Below are 19698 nucleotides of genomic sequence, written 5' to 3'. Positions count from 1 at the left end.
CAAGCAATCCTGCCGCCTCAGCCTCCCTAGTAGGTGGGATTATAGGCACATGCCATTCAGCCTGCTCTTATTACTCCCTCTCATAAGCCCTATGTTCCAGGAAATTTTTTGCTATTTTCCATAACTTGCCTGAGTTTTCTCATTTACCTAATGCTACTCCCTTTTTCTGAAATGGCATTTTCTATGGATTCCACAAAGCAAAATTGTATCCACTGTAAAACTTCCCTCCCCACACAGAAAAAACTCTCTCACTGTTGAACTTCCATAGCACTTTGTTCTCCTCTCAGACCACTCATGACATATTTATATCCTTGACTGGATTCCTACTTGACTTCAGTAGGCATAGATTCTATGTAGATTCTACGGAACAAATTTCCTTCTGAGGCAAAACGCCTGGCTGGAAGAAATGTGAAGATCTAATGAAACCAGAGAGAAAAGACAAGCTATAAACTTTTAGAAGTTGCCACCCTAAAAATTATGACCCTCACTAAGAGCAAAACATAGTGTCAAACTTATTCTTGTAAAACACAATGGTTAGGAGTGTAGACTCTGGAACCAGACTCCATCTTGCTGTGTGGACCTGGACAAGTCACTTAAATTCTGTGTCAATTGCCTCATCTGTAAATAGGAAATAATGCTAGAACTTACCTTACTGGGCTACTGTGAGAACTTAATCAGTTCAGATGTGTAAAGTGCCTAAAATAGTGCATGGATCATAATAAATACTATATAAATATCTGCCATTATTATTTTTGAAACTCTTATATAGATTGGAAAAAGTGACTCAGATCACTAAACTTGAGCAGTTTTATAATTGTTGATATTAATTTGTGTTTCTCAGCAGCTAAAACATATATTTTGATCCCCCCTCCAAAAAGAATCTATTAAAAGCACTTTCAAAAAATGAAAGTCAGATATATGCATAAAATTTAATTGATTCTGAAATTACAGAGGAAGAAGACTATATTGCTATCAGGAAGTAAGTCTAAGGCTCTTTTCTAGGTATTTCATGCAGTTAAGTCTAATCTTCTACAACTAAGAGAAGAACCTTAAGGGCAGGGACAATATCCTCTATATCTTTTGTACAGTGACTAGCACAACCAAACTTTCACAATGAATTTCTCATGGAATTTGGTGCTGCTAGAATTTTAGTAGAGTTCTTAATAATCTAATTTTCTGTAACAATCAGTGCCTAAAATAGGGGATTAAAAATTTTGTTTAGAAATGGTTTTAATGCATTGTTTACCAATTATATTAAAAACTTTGTTGGAATTAAATAGGCTAGGGCTATTGAATTCAATTGAATTTTCAAGGGCTAGAAAAGTCTCATTTTTCTTTTCCTATTGGGGTATTTTATAGCAGAAAAAATATTAATATACTTCATATGTACCTATAATCATCATAATAAAAAGGGAAATGGTAGCAGTAAAACAAAAGGGTTTTTTGTCTTTTTTTTAAGTCAAATGAGTGAAATAGTGGACTATAAGGATAATGAGACTTGAATGGTAACAGACTTATTCACATTTGAGATCACTCATCTAATTATATTCTCTTTTTTCTCCTCTTTCAGTTTGTCTAGGGGCAATCTTTTTTGCCTCTTCTAGGATATATCATCCAACAAGATGACATGTTTATGTTTTTTTCACAGACAAAGGATGAATATTTAGGATTTCTAACACAAAGGAGAACTAGTAGAGGCCTTAAATTAAATAGGGAAATGAACCAAGATGTACTGCGGTTCCTTCTTTGCTCAAGAGATTGTCAGTATGCTTGATTGATAGTCTTCTTTGTACCTAATTGCAAGACACATAAGTACCCCAAACAATGTAATTTGTGACACATAAGTAGATTTTTCAATTTTAAAAAGTTTCAAAAAATGAAGTTAGTGTACACCAAGGGAAAAATAAGAAATTAACTCAATCATTCCAAATCCCAAAAACTCAAGTTAACTTTTTACTTTTCACTTAAGAAGTATCTAGTGAGCTACAAGACCAAAATTAGAGAGCTGGTATGCTGTGAAAAAATTCCTATGTTAACCTCTGAAAGTTAAAACCTTAATTTTAAAAACTTATTATAGAAAAATTCAAACACAAACAAAAGTAGACAGAATAGTATAAATTAATCCCATCCACTCTCATGTACCATCACTCAGCTTCATCTATTATCAACTATGGCCAATTTTACCCCTACCCTTTTGTTTCCCTAGATGTCAAGTAATTTCATCTCCAGACATTTCAGTAAAACTTTATAATTTTAACAGATCATTGTTAAAATTTGTAGCGTTTTGCATTTTATTTTTCATTGCCTTTTATTTTGAATACCTATGTCACTGAAAGAAAGGAAACTGGTGTTTATTGAAAGCAAACAGAATAAAATTTAGATTTTTGTTTTAGTTCTTCTGGGATTTCTGGTATCTAAAGGCAGTTATAAAATTTTTTCCTCTTTCCACTGGAAGAGGAGATGGAGCTAGCAAGATACAGTCATTCAGTTTAACAAACATTAACTGAGCACTGGGTGGGGACAGGGCTGGGTGCTGGAGATACAAAAATGAGTAAAACAAAGACCCTTTCTCTAAATGACACACAAATGTCAATATGATACAGGAAAAGCTAGGATAATGGTATTCACAGGGGACTTTGGGAAATAAGAGAATAAGGCCACTCAGACCAAATCAGATATTCAAGAATGGCTTCTAGGAAGAGATGACATCTGAGTAAATGCAAAAGTTTTGCAAATGATTATTACTATGTCATTATAATAAGTGCAAGTGTCCTTCAAACAGATTTCCTTTATTTAGTTGATTGGGGAATTGGGGGGAGACTCTTCAAAGAATATTAGTCTGGGAAGAAAGCAAAACACCAAGAATTCAAAAACAACGATTATATCAAGTCCTGTAGAGAATACCAAAGAGAAAAAGGCAGGGTCTCAACCTTCAAGGAGGTAGGAATCTAGATAGGAAGAAATTAAACATGTATTATAAAACCTTACTGTTTAACATTCATATCAAAATGTAGAGTTTAGGGATGAGAAGAGAAGTGTGGACTGAAAAAATGTGAGTAAGAGCTAGGACCAAGGCTTTGAATATAAATTTAGCCCAGATCAAAAAAGGAAGCCAATCAAGTAAAGTACATTAAAAGGTAAGTCGTAAGTGGTCAAAGATTCTTTGTCTTTAATAGTTATTTCTTCATTCTGTCCCTCTTTGAATTGATGAAAGCAGGCTGGGGAAGGTCAAGATCTTTTAACTAAATCTCAAAGAGGTGTGTGTGTATATGCTTATGTGTATGTTTGTGTATGTTAATGTCAGAGCATGAGGATTTGATCTGAGAATTTACAATCTGATTCTAAGTATTCCATTGGAGTAATGTACAATGTCAGGCTGCAAATGCAAAGATCTACTCTGGCAGAGATCTGATTCTTGGGTATAAAATAAAAAGCAAAACCTATAAATATGAAAGTTGTAAAAGACACAAGAAAATTCAGCCAACGCTGTAAGACAAAGAAAAAATATTTTCCAGTTGTCATTCAGAGATGAACGGCACACCATGTATATAGTTCAATGTTTCATAGCAACAACAATAGCCATCTGCTAACATCAACTAAGTAGCAAACTTTATACAAGTAACTCAATTAATCCTCAAAACAGCCTATGAAGTAGATAACATAATCCTTTCCATTTTACAGAGGGAGTAACTGAGACACAGAGAGACTAATAATTACTCTTAACTCCAGTTTTTCAACCTTCACTGGAGGGAATTTAGGTCAGAGGTTTAAAAAGCGCATGTAGGTATACTGTTAATATAGGTTGAAATCCAATTTTTATAAACTCAGAAAAATTATTTATATCCTTCATTGACTTAAATGAAATGATGCATGATAGTATGTTGGAACAGAACCACAAACATAAACATCAAATCAATCCATGAGGCTGAGGTCAAGTTACAAATAGGAACATGCTCTAGAAATGGTGTGTTTATCAGCAGTCCAAAGACTAGTCTCTGAATATTTCCCATGGGATTGAAGACTGCATCTTTTTCATAATACACAGAGAACAGCATCAAACATAAATGATAATGAATGACCATATTATACACAGCAATAAAAGATAAAAGTAGCCAGTAGTAAAAAAGCAGTTGATATAACTTTTGTCGCTCCTGAACAGTAGAAAAATATTACTCTTTAAGTAGTTAGTTGCTTTTTCTTCCAAGCTCTGAAAGCACTTTATACAGAGCTATACCCAGCATTTATATTATATTAGATTATAATTATTTGTTCATGTAGTAGTCTTCCCTCCAGACTATGAGTCCTTGAGTATAGATAGGTTATGAATGTATTCCTCCTGGGACTTAAAAACCATCCCTGTGTCTAGTAGAATAAAGGTTTAGTGAACAAATAAATGAATGAATTTTTTTTTAATAGATAGAGTCTCACTCTGCCACCCAGGCTGGAGTGCAATGGCATGCTCCAACTCCTGGGCTCAAGGGATTCTCCCGCCTCAGCCTTCCAAGTAGCTAGGACTGCAGGAATGTACCACTGTGCCTGGCTAATTAAAAAAAATTTTTTTCACTATGTTGCCCAGGCTGATCTTGAACTCCTGGCCTCAAAGGATCCTTCTGCCTCAGCCTCCCAAGTAGCTGACATTATAGGTGTGAGCCACCATGACTGGCATGAATAAACAATTTGATAGGTGACTTCTAATAAAATCTAAGGCACTATAAAACATATAAGGGTTTTTTTATTTGAAGAATAGATTCTAATCTCCTTTACCTGGCATTTAAGGTTTTTCTACACCAGCCCTGATCTACCTTCTCAACCTTATCTCATCTACTCCCTCATCTTAGTTATATCCTGTATATGAACTACTTTCTCTGGCATAGCTGTTTTCTCACCTCTATGTTTTAACTCAATAATCTCCAAAAGTTTTAGATTATGCAGCTCCCTCAGTATAAAATATTTAAGCATACTTAATACTGTGCTTATGTTTATTACTAAAAAAAATAAAAACAGAAGAAAATAGACATTTTAAACAAATGAAGTTTTAATCTTTTCTTCCTACATACAATGCATTGTTTTGCACATACTCTAACTTTGAAAATCACTGATTTACATCAATAGAACAAGTCTCATAGAATTTTGTGAGAATTAAGTGAATCAATACATGTAAAGCACTTAGGCAGTGGACTGGCATACAGGAAACACTATAAATGCCCACTAATTTCATTACCATCATTATCATCAATGCAATTATTTTAATAGAACAATGTCCATATACCTGTCCTCTAGCCTCATTCCCATATGCAAAACTCCTCAAAGCCAAATTCAAATGCTATCTCTTCAAAGAATTATTTGACTCCATCTCTTAAGGGATTAGGGTTTCTCACTGTAGAAAGTACCACATTTACAGAGTTTAGCAAGAAGCTATGCCCCAGAAGACAAAATAAAGCTGGAACAGTTGGAAAAAATTAAAGATGGGGTTATGAAAAATGAAGCAGTGTAAAAGGATGTGATTATTAACCCCAAGAAAAAACACACACAAAAAGAGTAAATATAGTAAATTATCTGACTCTATAATAAACAATGTTTACAAATGCCTAATAATACAAATACTGATGACTAATATAACAAAAAATTGTGATATAACTATATGGGAAAGATGGGACATTACAGCAGCTCCCAAATCCTCAACTTTTATTAGCAAAAGTCTAAAGGAGATTAATCATAAACTAGAAATTTAGACACATTACTTTAAAAGTTATAGATAAATACCAGAAAAAATAGCTAAAATATTTCAAAGTGATTATTATCTCTGAGGAATGGGATTGAAAAGGTAGAACCTTTTAGTCTCTCCAAAAACCTCAGTAACACAACAAAGAAAACACTTAGAAAGGCATGGAAATCTCCTAGAAAGAAGAGGAAAAAAGAGAATAAGAAAGGATAAGAAATGCAATGCAAGAGTTCTAGGAATCAAATAATAAGATTCCAGAAAGAAAGAAGAGAGAAAATAGAAAAATCATCAAAGAAATAATCTCAGAAATTTTCCTAGAACTGAAGGACATGAGTTTTTAGGTCGAAGGGGTCAAACAGACAAAACCCACCCATACTAGGGTACATGAGCACGAAATTTAAGAACTACCAACGTACATCAAGACGAAATTTTAAGAACAATAAGTAAAAAAACAAGATTTTGCAAGCTTCCAGGAGATAAAAGGAGTTATGCACAATGGGATCAGGAGCAAGAATGGTGCCTGCTTTCAATAGTAATAGGAGAAAACGAAGCAATTCCTTCAAAATTGTAAAAGAAACAGAATTCTATATCCAATCAACCTATGATAGGGTGGAATAAAGTATTTTATAACATGCAAAGGCTCAAAAATTCACTACCATGCCCTCTTTTTTCTCAGGAATCTATTGGAAGATGTGTTAGCACAAAACAAGAAAACCAAATGAGGAAAGACATGGAATCTAGGAAACAGGAAATCTGAAGATTCTATATACCAGATCATATTAGAAGTGGTCCTGAGCTTATGGGTTTTAAGAGAATCTAATCAATATGAAGGTATTCAGTTGATTTTTGAAATGGCAAAATATGGTATGTGTTTTTAGATTTATGTAGTTATACTTTTATAACAGTTTGAGCATAAAAGAGATTTCAAGAAGTTTTAACTCTTACCTGTAACACAGCAGCAAATAAGTATACTATTATGAAGATTATAGTTAAAGAAGTATGACCACTTTTCATCAAATGAATAGTGTAGAGGAAAATTAAATGTCCAGGAATCACTAAAAGCAGTAGCACTTGGGCAGACTTATTATTTACTCCTGTAATATAAAATGTAAAAGTCATTAAAATAAAATCATATTTTGGTTAGCAATAGGTCACAGTTATTAAAATTTGAGGATTACTTTGTAGTTATACTTCATACTATCTTCATAAAATTCAATTGCTAAACATAAATTTCAACTAGTTACAATTCATTTCTTTGAAATTCCCATATTATGTGTTAAATGAAAGGTGGCTGATAAAAATTTGTTATGAAGAACATTGGTCAGACTTTACTATCTATAATAAAAACAGAGGGAAGACAAAAGAGAAAACAAAGTTCTTGAAGTATTAGAATGTTTTAATTTTATTTATTCCTTTAGAGTTCTACCACTAGTATTACAAGTGTAGGCATTTTTGATCTTCATTCAAAAGTCAACAATCACATTTATTTTCATCAGGAAAAGAAATAATAAGAATTGTGAGGTTTAACACTGTGATCTTTTTCCTAATCACATGCTTTAGTTTTTCCACAATCACATAAGTAATGCACTGTTCCTTATAACTGAGGTTACCCTTCTCATTCTATCTGAGATCAAATCCCTATATTTAGAAAGGCCAAAATAATTAATATAGGAAAGACAATATACCTGTCTCCCTAAATCACCTAGCAATGCTTTTTTTATGTGTATAAGGTTCCTCTTTCATGACTAATAACAAGATATCCCAGAAAGAGGCATAAAAACAAATTATACGAAGATACTCGGCAACTGCAGAATTGATACAAATAACTATTTGTTCACTGAGATTAGCTCTCAGAAATAGAAAAGTGGTGTAATGCAAACAAAATACGTATCCAATAAATGTTGCCTGCCTATAATCTCAGCAATAGTTCCTGATATAAAACATGCAAAAATCCACAAGCACGTACCTGGACCAAAAAAAGTTCTAAATGGGTAATAACAACCTTTGGGTTCATCAGGCAATTCTCCTGGAATGCTATGTAAATGGAGGTAGGTAGAAATCCTACTAGCCTGAATGGCCACCAAATTACCACCAATACCTGAAACATAAAAGAAATCAAAGTGGTTACCCTCATATATTAAACAACTTGCATAAATTCAACCAAAAGCAAGCCTCTTTATGTAACATTCTAGGCCAGTAAAACAAAATAAAGAGTTCTTCTGAAATGTTAATTTATTTACTATTGAGAGAGACAATCCAAAGGCATAAAATCATTGTTATGTAAGATTCATTCATTATTTTTTCAAACCTGTCTGGTATAAAAGCAGACCAGAGCAGGTAATTTTTAAAATCATTATCACAACCAAGATGTAAAATTAGGTACCAAGATGTTTCGTGTTTATTACCTTAAGGAGAGGGAAAATAAAGTAGATTTATTCAAATGGGCAAGGTGTGATACTTTTCTTCTCAGCTTACTAAAGAAATTGATATAGGCACTGAAAAAAAGAATACTCCAGAAAGTCACCTTTTTACCTAGATTATCCTCTCATATACTTTGAGGCAGATGAGTTGATGCTAAGATGTCAAATTAATTCCAAAGGGTGGTAAGCCTTGCCAAAGTGAGACAGGACACTCAAATTGTTTCTTCTTTTACAGAGTATAGGAGGAAGAGGTAGTAGCTATAAAGCAAGTAGGAAGAAGAAAACTGAAAATTTCAAATTCTTAAATGCTGAGTATAGGATTGCTTAAGATTAAGGATACAGCAAGAGAATCCCAAACACCATCCTATGCCTTGCACTAAGTAAGAAGCATCAGCAACTTGCCATTGGAAGAAGAGCAAGAGCATAGATAGTTAAGCCTTCCATGCTGTAGGCAGGCAGCACTTCAGGCTTCACACTAAGCATAGGGTAGCAGGAGCATGCCGACAAAGAAACCTCAAGTTAGTGGTAGACTAAAGGTAACTGTAATATCCACAAAAAACAAACCCAGTTCAACTACTGTCTAGATAGACTCAACCCTGCATACTAACGACCTAGCGGAAGAAGAGGACCCCCCATTCCTAGGCATAAATAATATTTATCTTAATCTCCAATGGTCTTTTATATAAAATGCCCAGCATTTGATTTTAAAATTATGACACAGTAAAAAGCAATAAAGGAGATGAATCATTGAAGGAGTTTAGAAGTCAGCAGAACCAGACCCAGAGATGAGTCAGGTGTTGAAATTATCTGACAAGGACTTTAAAATAACTATGATTAATATGTTAAAGGATCTAGTGGAAAAGGTACACAGTGTGTATTAAAATATAAAGACATGAATAAGTGAAAAGTAAAAAAGATGGGAAAAGATATACCATGCAAACACTAATGAAAAGAAAGGTAGAGTGGTTATATCTGTACCAGAAAAAAATAAGACATTATAGCAGAGAGGATTACCAGGGTAAAGGTGGACACTGAATAAGACTTAAGAAGGTCAATTTATGAAAAAGACATAACAATCCTAAATGTAGACACACTTAAAAATAGATCTTCAAAAATACGTAGAGCAAAAACTGATAAATCTAAAAGGAAAAGTAGAAAAGTTGTTTTTATACTTAGAGATTTTACCACTTTCTCTCATTAATTGACAGAGTACATACAGTAAGTTCTCACTTAACATCTACAATAGGTTCTTGAAAACTGTGCCTTTAAGCGAAAATGACATATAGCAGGTCCTAGAGTAACATCATTTCCTTCATTGTTGTTTCACTATAATATTGATAAGAAAAAAAATTGGTTTTGTTATATATCGTAACACTTAAAGTCACAGTTTCCAAGAACCTATCAACGACATTATGTGATGACTTACTGTATTTTAAAAATCAAGAATTATATAGAAGACTTTAATAATACTATCAGCCAATTTGATCTAAATGATATTTATAGACCACACCACCCAATAATAGCAGAATATACTTTATGCATGTACACATGGACCATTAATGAAGACAGACCATATTATGGGCCATAAAACAGGTTCAATAAATTTGAAACGATTGAACATGGTCTCTGCCCATAATAGAAAAGATAGATACCTGGAGATTCCTACAAATGTTTGGGAAGTAAACAATTCACTTCTAAATAACCCACAGATCAAAGAAAAAAATCATAAGAAAATTTGGAAAATAGTCTGAATTTAATGCAAATGAAAACACAACATATTGATATATGTGGGAGGTTCACAAAGCATACTTAGAAATTCACAACATTAAATACTAGAAAAGAAGAAAGGTTTCATATCCATGATCTAAGGTTTACATCTTAAGAGCTTAGGAAAAAAAAAAAAGAAAAAAGTAAACTAAAAGAAATCATAAAGAGGGAGTATGTATAAGAACACAAATCAATGAAATAGAAAACAAAACACAGGGAAAATAAATGAAGCCAAAAGCTGGTTCTTTGATTAGATCAAGACAAAAAGAAGATACGAATTCCAATATCAAAAATGAAAGAGAAGTCATTACTACAGACAGCATAAGCATTATAAGGATAATATAGGAATATCATAGGTGACTTAAAAATACTAAACAATTAGCAATTCAAATCCAGCAAAATGTTAAATGTATAATATATCACAACCATTGGATTTATTCTAGGAATGCAAGAATGATTTAATAGTTGGAAATAAGTTAATGCAATTTTAATTCAGCACATTAACAAATGAATGGAGGAAAAAATAATATGATTGTATGAATAAATGCAGAACAATTTATAAAATTCAAAATTTATGACTACAAACTCTTAGTAAACCAACAATCAAGGAGGACTTCTTTAACCTGTTAACCCTCCATACACATACATACATTTATGAAACCTGAAATAAGACAAAGGAGGTAATACAGAGCAATAAATAGTGCTAAGATAATTGGTTATTATGCTAAAAAATCCATGAAATTTCATCCTTACTCTCATCCCATGAACAAAAATAAATTCCAAGTGAAGTGAAGACAATGTGAAAGGCAAAATTATTTAGCTTATAGATGATGATATAGAATGGATGGGAAGGATTTATTTCAATAAAATAGAAAAACTACAAATCTTAGAGGAAAAGATTGATAAATTTGACTACACTATAATTAAAACTTGCTCATCAAAAGGCACTGTAGAGAAAGTGAAAAGACAAGCTGCAGAGTGGGAGAAGATTTTTGTAACGCATACAACTGTTAAAGGCCTACCATCCAGAGTATATAAAGAACTCCCACAAATACACAGAAAAAAGGACAAAATATTTGAATAGATAGTTCAAAAAAGATGTTAATCCAAATTGCTAATAAACATATGAAAAGCCTCATTGGTAATCACCGAAATGCAAATACAAGCACAATAAATATCATTTCATACCTGAGTGGCAAAAATTTTGAATTTTCATGATTTCACATCTTTATAACCTGTTTGTAAAGATGTGGAGTAATGAAAACTCTTACACAAAACTAGCAAGAGTATAAATTGTTATAATCTCTTTGGAAAACACTTTGGCATTTTGTAATAAAGTTGTTGATATGCACATCCTACAATGTATTAATAGCAATTTCACTCTTAGATAAATACTCAAAGAAAAGCCTACATATTCATACCAGTTGAAATAATAGGCTCTAAAGGAAGTACTAAATCAAAACTACTGGACATTTTAAAATAAATTCATGCAAGACTCTGTGTGAATCACACTGAATACACTGGCAAGGGAAATTTTTGAGCAAGAAGAATTAGAGAACAATGCCAACAGAATGTCTGAACCAGGTGCTGAGAGTCCAAAGCTTTGACGACCTCAGGGAGAATCAAAGGCAACAATCCTATAGCCAGGACTATTTCTCATTGTCGATCCAAGTTACCTAGAAGCAAGATAGATTTTCCTCTAAAAACAACTGAGGTGAGACTACCTTGATTTTTTTTGGGGGGGGGAGGGTCGGTTATAATAAGATTATCTACTGTTGCTAGATTATTAATTCTTTGATTGAAAATTTAGGATATGATTTTTGGGAACCAGCAATAGGTAGTTTACTAAGGGGAAATTCAGTCCTAGCAGTCCCCACCTGCATGGTTTATCTGGGGTATACTTAAGTATTATACTCAGAAATAGAGGTTAAGTGATTTTCAGTCTACATTACCTATATATTACCTATATATTGCCTAATACCTAGTGAAGTTTCAGCATTCACTGACATCTAATAATGGTAATTTGTTATCGAAATAAGAATTTAGTATTTTTTAATCACAGAAAAAAATAGAAGCACAGAAACAGGAAAGGCATGAACTCCCCTTCTTTTTAAGCTGAGAAGTTGATCTCTTTTTTGTGCCAATGGACCAAAAATAAAGTAACTTAAACATTATATTTTTAAAACTAAAATTATAATGACTCGATCTTAAACTAAATGTAGCTTCATGATTTCCTCATCACATCTCATTTAGTAATTAAAAAATTCACTAAAGCAAATGCTTAAGATAATTTAAGATGCAGTTCATCATTTAAAAAATGCTCAAAAAATGCATCCAGGGAGTTCTGGAAATTTTATTTCTAAAGGAAAATAAATTTCTTTAAAAATGTTCAAAAGTCACATGAACTAGATAGAATAATGAAGGTACATAAATGCAGAGCTCTGTTTTCTGTACAGTTCTGACTGTGGCTCACACCATGTGGGTGTGAAAACCACCTCAGCCACTCACTATGACTTTACTCACATTTAATCTCTTAGAGCTTCCGTTTTCTAATATGGAAATAAGGATAATTTAATATCTACCTCATAAGGATATTGAGCGAATTAAATAAAATAATGACACACGGAGACCAGCAAGATGCCTGACTAGAGGCACCTGGCATGCACCTCTTCCTCAGAGAGCAAGCAGAATATCCATCAAATGCCCATTTAGACTACATCACTGGAGAAAGAATGTTTGAAGATAACAGAGAGGTGATGGAAGACACCAAGGTTGAAGGTAGAAGCTGGTGGATGGCTTGACTGGGGCCACTGAGAGCCTTGAGCAGCCTCCAGACCTGGACCCGGGGAAGGGGTAAGCAAGAGAACTTTGGGACTCCACACTACCACCTTGGATCTTTACAGTTTTAGCTACAGAGGAGCTCCTCGACCCCCACAGGCCTCCAGAGTGGTGTGGGGAGCTGCTGGGAGACCATGCAAAGGCACTGTTCAAGCTCACATGGTATTCCAACAAGCTTCCACACCCTGGAGCACCTGCACCCAGAACCAAAGAGGGAGCCCTTACCCCAGTGCTGTAAGCCCTGCACTGAGATCCCTGTTGCCCTGATGCTGGGCCAGGGAGAGAGACAGAAACCTGGGTGATTTCCTGTGCCCTAATGTCAAGTTTATAGCACTAAATGCCTACATCAAAGACGGAAAGATCACAAATTAACAACCACATGCAACTCCTCAAGGAACTAGAAAAACAAGAGCAAATCAAACCCAAAGTTAGAAGATAAGAAATAACAAAGATCAGAGTAGAACTAAATAAAATTGAAACAAACAAAAATACAAAGGATCAATGAAAAGGAAATTGGTTCTTTGAAAAGATAAACAAAATTGATAGACCACTAGCTAGGTTAACCAAGAAAAGAAGAGAGAGGATTCAAATAAGCTCAGCCAGAACTGAAAAGGGAGATACAATTGATACCACAGAAATACAAAAGATCATCCAAGACAACTATGAACATCTCCATGCACCCACACTAGAAAATCCTGAGGAGATGGATAAATTCCAGAAAATGTACAACCTTCCAAGCTTGAATCAGGAAGAAACAGAAATCCTGAATAGACCATTAGTGAGTAGCAAGATTGAGTCAGTAATAAAAAATCTCCCACTAAAAAAAGCCCAGGACCAGACAGATTTACAGCTAAATTTTACCAGATGTACAAAGAAGCACTGGTACCAATCCTACTGAAACTGTTCCAAAGATTGAGAAAGAAGGAATCCTCTCTCATTCTATGAAGCCAGTATCACCCTGAAACCACAACCAGAAAAGGATGCAACAAATAAACAAAACTGCAGACCAATATCTCTGATGAACATAGATGCAAAAATCCTCAAGAAAATACTAGCAAACCAAATCCAACACCACATCAAAAAGATAATTCACAAAAGGGAGCTGATCTAATAGCTCAAGGAAATAGGGCTGCACATACAGCTAGCTGCCAAACAGGCAGCCCTGGGCGAAGTGTTTTCTAACCTAGTTGGAGCCTTAGTCCCTTCTAAGCCCACTCTCCCTGTTACAGCTTATTCTACCTCAGCAATATCTGACAGGTTGACTCAAGGATATCACTTGAGCCCCTCCAGATGGTTAGTTAAATGAAACCTCTATCTATTACCAGCTAAAAAAGTCAAAAACTTGGTAGAAGCCACCCATAATGCTACCCACTTCAGCTCAAAGCCACTTAGACATCTCCTGGAACAACATACTATCAAACAAGTCAACTCACTTTGTACTATCTGCTAAACCAATAATCCTCAAAGGGCTTTGAGGGCAAAACTCACCTCTCTGGCCCAACAAAAAGGGACCTACCCCAGTGAGGACTGGCAGTTAGATTTCACCCAAATGCCTCCCTATAGGATTCAAGTATTTATTAGTGTTTGTCGACACTTTCACTTGTTGGGCCAAAGCTTTCCCTTGCAGGACTAAAAAGGCCACTGAAGTGTTCTGAAGACTTCTGGAGGATATCATACCTCGCTTTGGCCTTCCCCACTCCTTACAGAGTGACAACGGTGCTGCCTTTGCTTCACAGGTAGTACAGGGAGTCTCTAGGGCCCTGCAGATCTCTTACTATCTGCGTTGTGCTTGGAGACCTCAGTCATCAGGCCAGGTGGAGCAAGTTAACCAGAGCCTCAAGCTCAACCTCTCCAAGATGACCCAGGAGACTGAACTCAGGTGGTTACAACTTCTCCCAGGTGCTCTTTTCCATTTACGCACTGCAGTTAAATACCCCTTTTCTTTGAATGCTTTTGAAATGCTGTATGGCTGACCTTTTTCTCTGATCGTTTCAGATTTAAAAAAGCCCGGACACCAACACACCCTTCAAATAGCTCAGTTCTTGCAGACATTACAAGAACATAAGCTACTGCCTAGAGACCCTTCTTCCCCTAGTCCTCTTTGTCAGTTGGGGGACTTAGTGCTCATCAAACAGTGAAAGGATGAGTCCTCCACATCCCAGCTAATCCCCATGTGTAAAGGTCCTTATCCAGCCCTTACTTTCTATCCCAACTGCTATTAAGGTCCCAGGGATACCTATTTGGATCCATCATTCTCAGGTGAAGCTATGGAAGGACCAAAATGAAACTCATCTGGCCCCTACAGATTCGGACTCCAACACTGGAGGCAAATACTCGTGTACTCTGTTGGAGTATCTCTGGTACCTGTTCAAGTGAACTTCTCCTGTGGAAGCTCCTTCAGATGAGTAGTACAAACTATTTACCCATGGGCAAGACACCTTTTGGCCTGGCAAACCAAACCTCACATACCCTAAGGCTCAACCAAACCTGCTCGATATGCCCTGGTAATTCCTTTGGTCACTCTATTACTTTGCATCCTGGAAATTCTAATATTGGGTCCAATCCTCATAAATTTTCTAACTAAATTCATATGATCCTGACTAGAGTCCATCAAGCTACAAATGGTCCTTACGTTCTCTACTAGCCCCAGCACTTCCTTCTTACATCTACAACCACAACCATATACCAAGGTCATATACTAAAGTCCCCTGGAGAGACCCTCAGAGGACCTGCAAGAGGCCACCCTAATAGGAATCATCACCCCCACTCAACCAGATGAGTGAATGCCCCTACCCAACAATTTGGGCCTCTGGAATAGAGTGGGGAGATGTTAGGTAGACAGCGAGGAATTCCAGATCTCCCAGGGACAAAGGCAGGCACCTGTCTTGGTGCTGCCCCACCTTAATCCTGTCCCAAGCAACTTCCACATCTGGGAAGAAGGAGGAATGCCCTGCCAATTTGCAAAAGAATACAGGGAATTCCCCAGCACATGGGCCAGGAAGCCCAGGCACAATAGGATCTAGAAAGTGACCTAGAGTAACCTAAGGCTAATTATCATGCTGTTAACTGTCCATCAAAGTGGTTCACTGGTGATGCCTGAACCACAAGGAGGGCAATACAGACACTATAAAACAAGACCCCAGAAAATTACCAGAGCCTCTTGTTATGACAGGGGGCCCAGTCGTTATCTGTGGCAAACATATCTTGCTCTTGCTCTGTAAACCTATCTTGCTGTTCCTCAATGAAACTCATTTTGTGCTTAAAAAGAAAAGATAATTCACCATGATCAAGTGCATTTCATCCCACGGATACAAGAATGGTTCAACATATGCAAACCAATAAATGTGACTCACGACATAAACAGAATTAAAAACAAAAGCTATGTGATCATCTCAATAGATGGATAAAAAGCAATTAATAAAATCCAGAATCCCTTCATGATAAAAACACTCAACAAACTAGGCACAGAAGGAACATACCTCAAAATAATAAAAGCCATATAAGACAAACCCACAGATGACATCATACTGAATGGGGAAACTTGAAAGCATTCCCCCTAAGAACTGGAACAAGACAAGGATGCTCATTTTTACTACTTCTGTTCAACATAGTACTTAAAGTCCTACCAGAGCAATCAGACAAGAGAAAGAAATAAAGGGCATCCAAATTGAAAAGAGGAAGACAAACTATCTCTGTTTACTGATGATATGATCCTATACCTAGAAAACCCTAAAGATTCCTCCAAGAGACCCCTAGATTTGAAAAATGAATTCAGTAAAATTGCAGGTTATAAAATCAATGTATACAAATCAGTAGTGCTTCTACACACTATTAATAATAACAACCAAGCTGAGAATCAAATTGAGAACTCAATCATATTTATAATTGCTGCAAAAAAATTAAAATATCTAGGAATATACTTAAACCAAAGAGGTGAAAGATCTCTATAAGGACAACTACAAAATACTGATGAAAGAAATTGTAGATCTGCAGTTCCAAATCCCTGGGCTGTGGCCTGGTACTGGTCCATGGCCTGTTAGGAAAACAAAGCCATGAATCACTGCCTGAGGTCTGCCTCCCCACCCTGCCTGCCCCACCCCACCCCTCTATTCCCCCATCTATGGAAAAGTTATCTTCCATGAAACTGGTCCCTGGTACCAAAATGGTTGGAGACCATTGTCGTAGATGACACGAACAAATGGAAAATCATCCCATGATCATGGATTAGAAGTTAAAATGTCCATACTGCCCAAAGTAATCTACAGATGCAATGTAATTCCTATCAAAATATCAATGGTATTTTTCAAAGAATTAGAAAAAAAATTCTAAATTTCATATGGAATCAAAAAAGAGCCTGAATAGCCAAAGCAATCCTAAGCAAAAAGAACAAATCTGGAGGCATCACATTACCCAACTTCAAATTATACTACAAGGCTATAGTAACCAAAACAGCATGGTACTTGTATAAAAATAGACACACAGATCAATGGAACAAAAGAGACAACCCATAAATAAAACCATATACCTACAACGAACTGATTTTCAACAAAGCAGACAAAAACTTACACTGGGAAGGACACACTGTTTAATAAATGGTGCTAGGAAAATTGGATAGCTACATGCAGAAGAATGAAACTGGATCCCTATCTCTCACCATAAACAAAAGTTAACTCAAGATGGATTTTTTATAAGGCATGAAACCACAAGAATTCACACCAAGGAAAAACTATTCTTGACATTGGCCTACACAAAGAATTTATGACTAAGATGCCACAAGCAAGTACAACAAAAACAAAAATAAATAAATGGGACTTAATCAAACTAAAAAGCTTCTGCACAGCAAAAGAAATAATCAATAGAGTAAACAGACAATTTACAGAATGGGAGAAAATATTCCCAAACTATACATCTGACAAAGGACTAATATCCAGAATCTACAAAAAGTCAAACAAATAATCCCATTAAAAAGTGAGCAAAAGACATGAACAGACATTTTTCAAAAGAAGAGAAACAAATGTCGAACAAATGTATGAAAAAATGCTCAACATCACTAATCAACAGAGAAATGCAAATTAAAACCACAATGAGATATCACCTTACCCCTATCAGAATGGCCATTAAGTCAAAAAATAATAGATGTTGGTGTGGATATAGTGAAAAGGGAACACTTACACACTGTTGGTGGGAATGTAAATTAGTACAAACTCTATGGAAAACAGTATGAAGATTTCTAAAAAAAACTAAAAGTAGATCTACCACTCAGCAATCCCACTACCAGGTATCTACCCAAAGGAAGAGTACTCATTATATCAAAAAAACACCTGCACTTTATGTTTATTACAACACAATTCTAAATTGTAAATTAGTACAACCTCTATGGAAACAGTACACTATTCAGGTGATCAGTATGCTAAAAGGCCAGACTTCATCACTTCCTCACTCATCCATGTAACAAAAAACCATTTGTAACCTTTAAATCTATTGAAAAAAATACATATATGAGAGATGCTTAGCAGTTTCTGGACATGGTAAAGGCTCAAAAATGTTAACTATTATTATTATTAATTAATAAGAAGAAACAATTTATACAAATAATATGATTCTGACTTGGTGTTTTCTTAATTTTAGGTCCTGACACTTAACTTGATGGAGAATTCATTTGTCAAAGGGTGTCCAGGAACTGTGTTGCTTTTCAATTCAGAGACTATTATCTTGTTTAAAAAAAAAACAAAGCCTATAAATCACTTGGTGCCCATATTTTAAATAATCACTTAATCACTGCTTTTTATTTACTCAATGAATTTTCCACTAGAAGTTAATGAAGACTATTTTAAAAGTCTGGATTTTCTAGATCTGAGCTCACTTTTTAAAGTAAACAATTAGAATAGAACTTGGAATAAATGCCATGTATTGGTAGTCATCTGATGATAGCACACAAACAAGGCCAGTAACTTACACCTCCAAGTGAAGATAAATGAAAATATCCTAGAAATTCAGAGGTAAGAGTATTTATACTACATAATGTAAGCATTTTCACAAAGAGTCACTGGGTTAACCAGTAAGAGGTAAACTATTAAAAAATGATTACAGCCTTGTAATCATTCATGGATTTCTCTTCATAGCCACTCAAAAGGAGAAGAGTCTAATGTTAACAATTATACTTAATGTGCCAGGTGCAGTGGCTCACACCTGTAATGCTAGCACTCTGGGAGGCTGAGGTGGGAGGACTGCTTGAGCTCAGGAGTTCAAGACCAGCCTGAGCAAGAGCGAGACCCTGTCTCTATTAAAAATAGAAAAATTAGCCAGGGGTGGCGGCACGTGCCTATAGTCCCAGCTACTCGGAAGGCTGAGGCAGGAGGATTGCTTGAGCCAGGAGTTAATTTGAGGTTGCAGTGAGCTATGATGATGTCACTGCACTCTACCTGGGGAGACTTAGCAAGACTCTGTCTCAAAAAAAAAAAAAAAGAATTATACTTAATGCAAAGCAAAAGTCTGCATTCAGATACATTTTCAATGGAACAGACATTTTCCACAAGACTGTATAAATTGCAGTTTCCTTCTCATATTCATTTACTCTGGGGATTTTCTTGGGGGTAGCGTTCTATTTGGCATTTTATTGGTTATGGAATGCTTCAATGCAAATGCAGAAAGCATCTGCTATTAAGCCTGAGAATATCTATTCAAGCTGCAAATTCCCTTGGACTGAGTTTCAAACAAAAAGCTACTAATTAGTTGCAGTTCTCTTCTAAAACTTTATAAATTTTGTTGGTAAAATTTTATAAAACTTTTATCATTTCTTTATTACCATGTAACAGACTAACATAATGATAATAAAAATAAACTCTTATGAATAATCGGTATATCACCTTATCACACTGTTGTCCAGGAAACACAGACATAACTGATGTTATAATTGTACCAAACTAAAAAGAAAATGAACAGGAGACTTTA

General features: G+C 35.3%; 1 protein-coding gene across 4 annotated transcripts in view; it reads right to left on the bottom strand.

Annotated features, from left to right (window-relative positions):
- Positions 1 to 19698, bottom strand: part of SLC41A2 (solute carrier family 41 member 2) — a 113040-nt gene that overhangs the window by 24678 nt on the left and 68664 nt on the right. For 3 of the 4 annotated variants that reach the window (XM_045553061.1, XM_045553063.1, XM_045553062.1), the window contains exons 9-10: positions 7689 to 7820; positions 6668 to 6816 (exon numbers count right to left, since the gene is read on the bottom strand). In XM_045553061.1, the coding sequence (XP_045409017.1) occupies positions 6668 to 6816; positions 7689 to 7820 (281 nt within the window). Of the gene's footprint in view, positions 1 to 6667; positions 6817 to 7688; positions 7821 to 9404; positions 9469 to 19698 lie in introns of those variants that run through there. The other variant, XM_045553064.1, reaches the window with a different exon arrangement.

This window comes from Lemur catta, chromosome 6 (assembly GCF_020740605.2).
Source record: "Lemur catta isolate mLemCat1 chromosome 6, mLemCat1.pri, whole genome shotgun sequence".
NCBI classification, from domain to species: domain Eukaryota; kingdom Metazoa; phylum Chordata; class Mammalia; order Primates; family Lemuridae; genus Lemur; species Lemur catta.
The sequence above is the reverse complement of the archived record's forward strand: the minus strand, read 5'-3'. Positions and strand labels throughout refer to the sequence as shown.